Source organism: Cibotium barometz, chromosome 58, assembly GCF_041138505.1.
Source record: "Cibotium barometz isolate CiBa-2024 chromosome 58, ASM4113850v1, whole genome shotgun sequence".
NCBI lineage: Eukaryota > Viridiplantae > Streptophyta > Polypodiopsida > Cyatheales > Cibotiaceae > Cibotium > Cibotium barometz.
In genome coordinates, this window is record NC_141103.1 from 3,600,163 (window position 1) to 3,612,144 (window position 11,982).

The 11,982-nt window shown below is 42.1% G+C and overlaps 1 protein-coding gene across 1 annotated transcript in view; it reads left to right on the forward strand.

The window, feature by feature from the left end:
* The window catches only part of LOC147605803 (transcription initiation factor TFIID subunit 1-like), a 117,440-nt gene extending 108,248 nt beyond the window's left edge, over positions 1-9,192 (forward strand). Inside the window, exon 20 of the mRNA XM_086792979.1 lies at positions 8,586-9,192. Coding sequence (XP_086649105.1) covers positions 8,586-9,005 — 420 coding nt within the window. The 3' untranslated portion in view covers positions 9,006-9,192. The remainder of the gene's footprint in view (positions 1-8,585) is intronic.
* The last annotated feature ends 2,790 nt before the right edge of the window (positions 9,193-11,982 follow it).

Genomic DNA, 11,982 nt, shown 5'->3' on the forward strand with positions numbered 1-11,982 from the left:
TGCTCGCATGCAATCAGTCATCCGTGATTATGGTAAACAGTATCTGAAAGGTTGGAGACAGACTGTTGCATATGCTAAGCAAACATGCCAATCGTTAATTGAGCTTAGTGATCTTCGCTCTCTTTTTTTGGCTGAAGCCACTTCTTTATGTCAAGCTCGTCACGATATTCAGGTAAATGATCATCGAAAGCTTGTCAAATGGGAGATGCGGGCACGACAAAAGGCGCTTTTGGACAAAGGCTGCTCTTCCAAAAAAATTTTCAAGAGTTTACATTCCAGAAAACAAGCTGCATCTATATGTCGCACTTTAATTTCAGATGACACGTGGACCTCCACCCGAGTACAATTGGCTGCGACTTGTGTTGCGCATTTCTCCTCTCAATTTGATGAGGATGATTCTCACGCCATGGAAGTGTATGATGCACGTCATCAGTTATTACAGCATGTATCCCCCATCCTTTCTGCTACTCAAGCGCAACAACTAGAAACAAAATTCTCTGAACAAGAACTGTCTGATGCAATCAGGTCTTGTGGCCGATGGAAAGCTCCAGGATGGGATGGCCTTACAGTTGAATTTTTTCTTGCATATTGGGACACCCTCAAATTACCTTTGCTGCGTATGGTAAACATTGCCTGGGAGACAAGGCAAATGCCAGCTTCCTGGAAAAAAGGATTAGTGAAGCTGTTGCCTAAAAAACACTTATGTCAGTCTTTGGCAGACTGGAGACCAATTACTCTTATGCCGGTGATATACAAGATTATCAGTAAAATGGTTGTCGATCGCATTAAGGGTTACTTGAATGATGGACTTCATTCTGCACAGTATGGATTTATTCCTCGCAGGCACATTACAGATAACATTGCAAATGCTTATATCGGCATTGAATATGCCAAATACACGCAGCAGGATGTCTTATTATTGCAAGTGGATATTGCTAAGGCTTTTGATACTATTAAATGGGGGTTCATTCAAGAAACCATGCGTGCTCTGGGATTTGGAGAAAAAATGCAGAATATCATTTACTGGCTTTATGCTGATAGTCAGGCGGCTTGTATATTGTCAGGAGATCTCTCAGAATCATGGACTTTGCATCGTTCAGTTAGGCAGGGATGCCCTTTAAGTGCTCTTTTGTATGCTATAGCGACACATCCCATGCTTCTTTATATGGATCATTTGGTTGATACTGGCAGTCTTCATGGATTGGACATTCAGAATAGACGTCAGTTGGTTGCTCAAGCTTATGCTGACGATTCTTTTTTTCTTCCTCGCAATACACATCAGGATCTCTCTACTTTGATGCAGGCTCTTTCTTTGTTTGCACTTGCGGCTGGCCTACAAATCAATTTTCAGAAATCTAAATTGCTGCCTTTGCATTCAAAACAGTGGCATAATTTGCTCTGGCCAGGGGAAATAGTTCACTCCACTCATTTGATTCGGCATTTGGGATATCCTTTGGGATGGACAGTCACTCGCCGTCAACAAACAGATTGGGTCTTGGCAAAGCTCAAGAAAAAGTTGGAATACTGGAAACTTGCAACATGGCCTTTGCATGTTCGTTTACGGATTCTCCAATCCATCTTGGTTGCTTATATTCAGTTCTACCTTCCTCTCATCAGGTTTTCTCAAGGGGAGCTGAAATTCTTTATGTCCACCATCTTGGAGATATTCTGGAGATCGAAGCAGGGGAAAAAGAGTGTACGTTTGCTTTCGGCAAATCGTTTGTGTACCCCTAAAATGCATGGAGGCTTGAATATCCTTAATTTACAGGTGCATATTCTTGCCCACAGAGGTAAACTGATGCTTCAATTTCTGGAAGACACTCAGCCTTGGACAGCGATGATCCGTCATTTATTACTTCATCTGACGACTTCGGCTTTTGGCCATTGGCAACTTACTCATTGGGAATTTATTCTTGGTTACATTACTGGCAAAATTAAGGGCTGTCCTCTCATTTCTGGCTTACTTGCTGATTGGAAGCTTGTCCTTTCAAATTTAAAATGGAATGGTCGTGACTCCTTACAAGGCAACTCTCTCCGCGCTGAGAGCATCCATTGGTCCAAAGCATTTTCAGTTCCCCTGGCGGTGCAAGAACCCCGGCGTTCATATTTTCTCCACTCAAAGGGTGTTACCTCTGTGGGAGATATCATCCATCCTGATGGCTCCCCTCTTTCTTTTCCACAGGCTGCTACACATTATGGCTTGGGACCTCACTATCGTTGTCTTTGGCGTGATATAATTCAGATGCTTCAGCCTTTTTTGCCGATTCCACTGTTGGAAATTCGAGATCGCCTACAGGATTGGACTATCTCCTCTTTTGATTCTTCATGCCATCCCTTGAGGCTATCTGATATTACAGTTGCTGGTCTGTATAAACATTTGTTGCCATTGCCTTGGGTTTCTGAAAGGGCAAATCTCTTTTGGCATATGCATCGGTCGTCTTTGTGGTGGAAAAGACGATTGCGATCTCTTTGGCATTCGAAGCTTCCTCTTCGACAACAGCTTTTTTTGTGGCGCGTTCTTTTGGCTGTTATTCCCTCGGGACAATTTCTGGCACGCAGACATATATCCTCATCCACTTGCCATAGACGCTCTGCTTCCAAGGAGACAGTCATTCATATTTTCTGGAACTGTCCTTCTTCTCGTGAGTTTTTTCTTCCTATCATCCACCTTCTACGGGCTAGATTTCCAAATATGAAATTTGGAAAGTTTTTCTGGCTATTTGGTCTTCATTTGCCCAGACCAGAATTCACTCTTTTCTTTTCATGGGTGCGCTACTGGGCTTTATGGACACTATGGAAAGTTCGCAACCATGGAGTTTTCGGTGATGCGGCTTTTTCTGCTTTTTCTTTCTTTCGGTACTCCCTGCATCAATCTTTCTTCGATTGCATGCAGGTTGACCAAATAGATCATGATGTATATTTGTCTTATATTGACATCTTCAGTTGATGTACTTTGAGACTATCTACTTTGGATAGTCATCTTGTAAATCTAATATACTTATGATTCCACAAAAAAAAAAAAAGTGTGTGTGTGAATATAAGCTTATGTGTGTGTGTGAATATAAGCTTATGTGTGTGTGTGTGGAGTGCGTGTGTGAGAGCATATCTTGATACAGAGTTCTACACCCACTATTGGGCACTGATGACGTTAGTGGGGATGCTGTAATATCTAGTCCATACTATGCATAATGGAGTTGATAGTTATATAGTCTTGTGGATGACTACCATGAGTATATAACATGCACGTTCTTAAAAGGTGAATTTGGGCATGTTCCTAGATTCATCTAGGTATATATATATATTGAAAATCATAACACCATATGAGGCCTGGCACGAAAGGAAACCTGAAGTTGAACACTTTAGAGTTTTTGGATGTATAGCATATGCACATGTACCTTAGCAGTTGAGAGGTTAGCTTGATGACAAAGCATCTAAGTGCATATTTGTGGGTTACAGTAGTGGCAGTAAAGGCTACCGTCTCTTTAATCATTCCACACAAAGGATTTTGGACAGCAGAGTTGTTGTATTTGCTGAAAATTCAGACTAGCCATTGGTTGAATTTTTTGGATAGCCACCTTCGAGCCCACATAACATGTTTGAAGGACTTCTTCCGTTGGGAATTGATGGCTCAACAGTGCAACCATCAACTTTGCCTAATGGACAGCATTTGGATGCTCAAAATCAGCCCATGAATGAGCTCATTACACCTCAAAATGGAGGCAGTGGAGCAAGAGCGGACAGCAACGGAAGAGGCTAGAGTTGTGCTTTGTTGGCTACTCCGTACTTTACAGGAGAGCAAACTTTCAGCTCCACTTGGTAGCAGGACATGGGCTGGTTCACGTAATGCAAGAGAACAGGCAGATGTTGCTTGCATGAGTACACTTTGTGATGCAGATGAGCAATATTCATTTGAAGAGGCTCGTGAGGATGAGCATTGGATTCAAGCCATGCAAAATGACATTGATTCTATCCATAAAAACAGCACATGGGATTTAGTAGACTTGCCTGCTGGCAAGAAGCCCATTGACACAAAGTGGGTTTACAAGTTGAAAAGAAAGTCTAATGGTACCATTGACAGGTACAAGGCCAGACTAGTGGCTAAAGGATATGCTTAGCAAAAAGGCATTGATTATGATGAGACTTTCGCACCGACTTCTCGTATGGCCACAGCAAGATGTGTTGTTGCATTGGCTGCCCATCATGGATGACAAGTGCATCAGTTGGACATAAAATTAGCTTTTCTCAATGAGGATTTGCATGAAGTGTATGTAAATCAGCCCATTGGTTTTGTGATGCATGGTCATGGAAACAAAGTATGCAAGCTTCGAAAAGCACTTTATGGTCTCAAACAAGCTTCTCGAGCTTGGTATGAGAAGATACATACTTATTTGACCACGCAGGGATTTCACAATAGTCCAACGGAGAGCACCCTCTATGTGAAAGAGGATCATGGCACTTTGATTATGCTCATTCTTTATGTGGATGACATGTTGCTAACTGGGAATGACATGGATAAAATTTCATTATTCAAAGCTGAATTGCAAATGTCATTTGAGATGACTGATTTGGGATTGTTGCATTATTATTTGGGCATACAATTTTTGCAGATAGATGTTGGGATTTTTGTACACCAATCAAAGTACATTCAAAAGTTGTTGCACAAATTCAGGTTTCAAGATTGTAAGCCCATCTCTACTCCGATGGAGCCGGGTTTGAAATTGAGCATGTATGATGTTGGAGAGCCTTTTGATATGAGTGTTTACAGCCAAGCAGTGGACTGCCTCATATACTTATACAACACACGCTCAGATATTGAGTGTGGGGTTTCCCAGTGTAGCAAATTTATGCACAGCCCAGGTACAAAGCATTGGCAAGCAGTGAAGCGGATCCCCCGCTATCTTGAGGCTTGCGTTGGTATATCCCAGGGGGGGTAGTTTGCAATTACATGCTTACAGTGAGTCCGATTGGTCTAGTGACTATGATACACGGCAATCCACCAGTAGGAATTATTTCTTTTTGGGGCATTCATGCATATCATGGCTGAGCAAAAAGTAGCCCGCTATTGCCACAACTATTTGTGAGGCTAAGTATAGGGCAACCTTTACAGCCAAAGTAGATTGTGTATGGCTGAGGAGATTGATGAGTGACTGATCTTCGTGAGTGTCAGCAGACACCTACCACCATACTCACTGACAATCAAAGTGCTATAGCCGTGGCACGAAACCCAGTGTTTCATGTACGTACTAAGCACATAGAGATTTATTATCACTATGTCATGGAGAGGATTCATGCAGGGAAGATCTCATTATCTTACTACTCTACACAGGACAATGTTGCAGATTTGTTTACGAAGGCATTGCCTCGAGAGAAGTTTGAAGCTTTTCGCAAAGCTTTAGGCTTACTCTCCTACAGAGAGTGATATGCTGCCGACCTTGTACAGGTTCACCTTGCCATGAAAGGAGGGATTTATTGGCATATGTGCTATGAGTTATGCCACATATGCTATGAGTAGTGCCACATGTGAACATGGGCTTACCAAGGGCACTTTTCCCCCTTTGGGTTTTTCCCCTTGGATATTAGGTGTGAAAGGACGCCACATTTGTATTTTGATATTGTGGAGTCAACCCTCTTGCTCCACTCATTGTATCCCATTTTCTTTGTGTGAGCATCAATCACCATCACTCTCTTGAGAGTGTTTGCTGCTGTACTTCTCTTTGTGCCTCATTTCTGTGCAACCCTAACCTAACAATCTTGAACCCCAAGGGAAATGCTCCCATCAGGACTCCATAGAAATATCTTAACCTTGTGATTATGAGGTAGAGAGGCCTCCCAACGTGCTTTTCAATTGCTTATCCACATCTCATACTAGAGGTTTGCTGAGAGGAGTCTCACTTGCCCACTACGAATCATAGTCACAAGAAATGTTTTGTGTGTTTTGTTGTTTTGACACATTTCATTTCATTTCATCTCAATGGGCGAAACGGAGAGTTTTCGAAGTGACACTGTCAAATCAACATCGGGAATTATTGAAGGTTCATTATATTCTATGCCAAAATTATAAGGCCATTATATCGACTATTAATAGTCTTTGAATGGACGGAAGAATGTCAAAAGCATATGATGAACTTAGAATGCATTGGCAAGTGCACCTATCTTGAGACCACGCGATTGGGACTTGATCTTTCATGTACGCATTAATGCTTCCAATTTTGCAATTGGATGTGTGTTGGCACAACCAAAGGAGTACAAATTGAATTACCCTGTTTGTTTTGCCAGTAGGCAACTCAATGATGCTGAAAGTTATACCATCACGGAAAGGGAAGGATTGGGCATGGTTTATGGTGTGAAGAAATATCATCATTATCTTTTGGCTAAGAAGTGTATTTCTTTGTAGGCCATCATCTGGCTTTATTGTATCTTGTAAACACAAGATGCATCGTCGTGTGTTGGTTGCTTTTACTCTTGGGTTGCTTTTACTCTTGGGAAAAGTGAGAAATGAAGAAAAACATATCAAATTTCAACAATTGGTTGTTAAAATAGATGTGATTGAGGTTGAATGTATGAACTTGGGATTTATAAATTGGAGAAAAGGTGAAAATTTCAACAATTGGGTGTGAAATTAGGTGCAATTGAGGCTAAAGTATGAAATTGGGATTTATGAATTGTGAAAAAAATGAGAAATTGAAGGCTAGTGGAGCACTTATAGGAAATTTCAACAATTGGATGTGAAACTAGGTGAAATTGACCAAGAAGTCAAATTTGGGCAAAACGGTGTTTTGAACATTGAGGTCGAGAGTATGAAACTGAGATTTTTAAATTTGAGAAATTGAAGAGAGGAGTCCTTGTAAGAAATTTCAACAATTAGGTGTTGAATTAGGTAAAATTGACTCAACCCCTGCATCTTATCCGACCAAGACATACCCTTCCAGACACCATATTCAGCATTACGTGGGATTGCCAAGCCATTTTCTTGAACATCAAAGCCCATGGTTGTTTCTGAAGACCTTCCAAATTCTGTGGCTGTTCTGGCCCTAGCATGACTTTGAATGTCCAACACCCCCAGCCTCCCTTGAGATTTGGGTGTACTTATCTTCTTCCAGGCCAACCATTGTGAGGGTCTCTGTTGACTCTTGAGCCTTATTTCTCCACAGTATGGCCTCAACAACTTGAGCAAGTGCCTTTTCTTGAGCAACTTGAGCAAATGCCTTTTCTCTGTCAATCAGGGGGCTGAAAAAGTGCAGATATAAAAGAAAAAAATGGAATTGATCAGAGTTATCCTAACATGTAAAGGAAGAATAGCATTGCTCCACTTCTTCTACATTATATCCACCTTGAGCAACACCCAATCCATTAGTTGTCTGTTAGGAGTCCCTACCCCTATGGGGCATCCTAGATGCCTAAACACAACCCTTGTTCGCCACCTCACACCCCCATGTGGAAAGATAAAAGTTGTCCTCCTCAGAGAGGCTTATCATCCTAGACATGGCCAAAATGCATCTTGACCCTAAAATATCAGCAAAGCACTGTATGATGGCCAGAGTCCTCATAACATTCTTTTGGTGAGCCTTAAAAAAAAGGATGGAGTCACCACCAAAATCTGGTCTCTGCCCTGCTAAATCTTTTAGTGGGTGGCCCTCTGGGCTTGGAATGTTATGGTCTCAGTTACTTGGCCAAGGTGTATGCCTGCTGATGATTTAGCAGGGGGGCCTGCTGCCTGGCTTCTTTTTTGGAGGTGAAAGCGGCTCTTTAGAAGTCTCCTCTTGAAGGTCATTCAGGTGGGTTGTGAGAAGTGTGGCTTCCTGGTCTGTCCTCTTTGGAGTTGCTGCTGATTTAAGACCGAGTAAACTCTTCTGTACTTAGAGATTTATGTGCTGTTTTACGTGAGCACGGGTTTTCTCCTAGGATTCGTTTCTGGGAGGCTGAGTGTTCCTCCTGATATTGTCATCTGTTTTGCTGGCTATGTACAGGTTTTATCAGCGATTCCTGCTTTCATCATGTCATTGCCCCCCCTTTTTTTTTCTCAAAGTAGATCCTTCTGTAGTAGCAACTTGAGTGCCCACCCAAAGGCGGCTTGGTCTCCCACACGAGGATGGCCACAAATGGCCCGGATGCCACCAGGGAGCCTGCAAGCATTTGAACTAGGGGCCTCCCGCTTCCCGATCACAAACCCACACCGCTAAGATACACACTTATTGTCTCCATTGCCCTCTTTTGGGAGGTTTTCTACTGGTCTTTGCAGTCCTGGCAAGATCTTGCCTTGTAGTGTAGCTCCTATTTCAGTATAATATCATACATACTAATCTCTCTTTCAAAGAATACATTTTATGCTGATCAGTATGGCACAAAGGAAACACAGGCTCTTATTTTGCTTGAGGATTTTCAATATCGTAAGGTTGCCTGATTCTTCCTTTCAAAAATCTGGCTGTACCATAATGCAAACTATAGTGTTTTTGCTTGGTTGTTTGAGTTCTTTTGTAGTTTCTTTCAATTTTTTGAATCCATTGTTCAAGTTCGAATGAAGCTATTGCTATTCAGTTTCATGTCCAAGTATACAATATGTGAGAACCTCTGTGGGATTGTAACAGGTACTACTTGCAAATATTCTTGAGAATATTGTTGATATCTTGAGGAAAAGTGGAGAACCTGCTTTTTGGTTCCAGAAGCCGGTGACAAAAAAAGATGCACCTGACTATCTGGATGTAATCAAAACTCCAATGGACCTGTCAACAATAAGAGAGAGGGCACGTAAGATGGTGTACAAGAGCCGGAACCAGTTTCGCAAAGATGTGTTGCAGATAGCACAGAATGCATATATCTATAACGAGATTCGGAATCCAGGAATTCCACCTTTAGCTGATCGCCTTTTGGCTTTATGTGATGAGCTGCTGGAGGGTAGGGCTAGAGAGCTATCGGAAGCAGAGTCAACAATAGAAAGGATTGAAGAAGACCACCTGTATGCTGCCTCTTCTCGGGCTGATAATCGTAGAACTTCACGGCCATATTGATCTGCTCCAATTTTCTCTTGACACCTCATTGGGATTAATTCGTTGCAGTGTCTGTAAGGCACTGGTTGTAAATTATCTGTGGCTCAAAAGCTTGCTTGTAATTTACCCTACTCCATAGCCTGAATCTCTTCCTCAGGTTGAGGGTGGGAGAAGAAGTTGAAAAAAAAAGATGAAATGTATCTGATCATTCTTTGTACAATAATTGTGTGCATTCTGCTGTCTTGTACAAGGGACCTTCCGCTCATCAATTTTCGGGAGGACACTTGTTTTGTGACTTGTTGCAGCAAGTACAGAAGTACATGGGGCTGATTCATTTCGCAAGTTGCAACCATGCTTGTAACATTTTTACTTTGTTTGAAACACTACTCATGCCACAATACAGGAGGTCAACAACAAAGCTTCATAGTTTTGACAATACATCTAAGTGCAGATGTAAGCTGTTTAGCTATTAATGGCCTTGTTGAACAGTAGCAGTGATCTCTCAATGCATCATTTGCATGTTTGTGAGAGTGGTTACTTGAAACTAGTCACATTACTAGCTTTGTAAAACACTTAATTTTTTTCGTGAACCCGTTTGGTATGTCACATAAAATTCATTGTGCCACAGTGTAGTCAAGGTTTGCTAGTGTAGTAGTGACCATTTGTTGAAAGAAAATGTGACCTCTCTCTCTCTCACACGCGTGCGCGTGTGTGAGGACCCCTAGCTCTCGTGTTGTATTCTACCGACGTTAATACCTCTCTCTCTCACACACACACACAGACGCGCACGCGCGCATGTACACAGAGAGAGAGAGAGAGGTATTAATGTTGGTAGAATGCAACACGAGCTAGGGGTCCTCGCAGCTAGTATTAGAGCTTACGTTTTTTTTTTTGAGAGATTACAGTGAGTAGTATATAGATTTAGTTATTATGATTGTTTAAACTGGCGAGATTTAAAAAAGGAATGGAAACTTATACAGTTTCTTTTTTCAGATGTCTCAAGTAGATCCCTGTCATTGAAAGTACTAGGGTACCTCAGATCATTGGAGTAGCTCGATCGTGTTGCGCACACTTTTAGCACCTATTCATCCGAAGATTGGAGTCCCGAGTCACCTTGATCAATCATTGTGCCAACTCAAGAGGACCGATGTTATTTTTGGTAATATATCGAGCGAGAGAGATGCCTATTGTAGCTTGACTTCTAGGTTATGGGAGACTATTACGATGGCGACGACGGTGCTCATGCGACTCTGAGTTTTTCACGAGCTACTGTTATGCTCTACCCTTACTTTGGATCGCGTCCTTCAGCATAGATTGTATAGACTCACTAGCCAAGAAGCCAGGCACGAAGTGCGCATTAGGAGAGGCTTTTGCTATCGTGATAAATTGCTCTCTCCCTTGCTACACCCTACTCGTTGCACTCACCCACTGACGACAATGTTGATGATGGTGACGATGATGCTCTTCCCATTGTGCATAGTGCATCAAATCTCTCTCTCTCTCTCTCTCTCTCTCTCTCTTTTGAGTAGGCACATCCCGATTCAAGCTCCCCCTCTCTCTCTCAAGCGTATGTACGCACATCCATCATTAAAGAAAAAACAAAGCTTTTCTTAAGCATTGTTTAAAAAAAAATTGAGTCCTTTTCTTTCCATGCTTCTTCAATACAAGCTCAATTCTCTTCCCTTTACAAATAAAGCATAAGGCTTAAATAGCCTTGGTCTCTCCAGCCAACTTTAGCTTTCTAAAAGCTAATTAAAAAACATCCCCAAGCCTCTTCCTCAAGGAAAATTACATGACGTCTACAAATGATCAAAGGGTCTATGAGACCAAAAGTGTGCATGAATGCAACGAACACCATGAAAAACCCAAGTAGAGTTAAAAGAAAAAAACACCCCTGTAATAAGTGCCCAAGTGGTACAATGCTACATTGATACAATGTGGAGAGAGAGAGAGAGAGAGAGAGAGAGAGAGAGTTACATTAAATGTCCCCAAAAGACCCAATGGCTCTATAAGACAAAAAGTGGTTTCATGTGGTAGAGCCATGGAAAGGGAGTAACAAAACTGAAAAAAACTTGTACAAGAAGATGGACTAGCTGATGGTCTATCTCATCATCATCATCAACAACATGAGCATGTTGTCACTAAGGTAGGTAGTTGAGTACAATGACAATACATGTGAGGCACATCCCCAAGTTGGTACAAGAAAAGGAGGGCTTATGTGGGTGTGGTATCATTATCCTCATCCCCATCCAGAATATCTAGCATAGGTGAGTCTCTGACTGCGTGCGCACGCACACACACAGAGAGAGGGGTGGGGGGGCATGGATGGGGTGGGTGCACGTGTAAATGAGGCCAAGGCTTTGCAAATTGCACCAATAGTCACCTATTTCAGGAATCAAAGTGGGCTATCTCATCAATTCATGCTAGCTCACATAACTGAGAGAATCATGCCGATGAGCATGCACTACATGTACTGGATTGCTTTTACAGCTTGTTTGGAAGGGTCATTTCTCGCAGTTCACAGCCTTGTTTGGAAAGCTGGTATTGCTTGTAGGCGCATGCTAGAAAATGCTTACGAAGATGTTTGTGTGTTTCCTGACCCTTTGCATTCGAGGTGTGATTTTTCTGGTTCCTTAGCTGGGCACGTTTGTGCTCATCATACTCTCACCTTGCCTGGGGGTCTTGTCTATATGACGGGTGAGGTATCCTGCAGTGATTTGGTGGGACACGTGCTTTCTTGCGTTAGACTCTCTCTGGACGCTTTTTGTTGCGTGTGGAGGTCTAGGCTCTCGACTCATGTGGAGGAGAGAACATGCTCTTGTACTAGTGGTTGCCTAAAAATGAACCAAGACTGGTGGTGGTAAGATTGTCCGTCCTAGTCCTAGTGTATAGTGCCTCCTAATTAATGTTTACATCTTTTCGACCTAAATTTCTCAAGATATTCATAACCACGAAAGGCCAAAATGGTTTTTCGACCTAAATTTCTCCATAACCACGA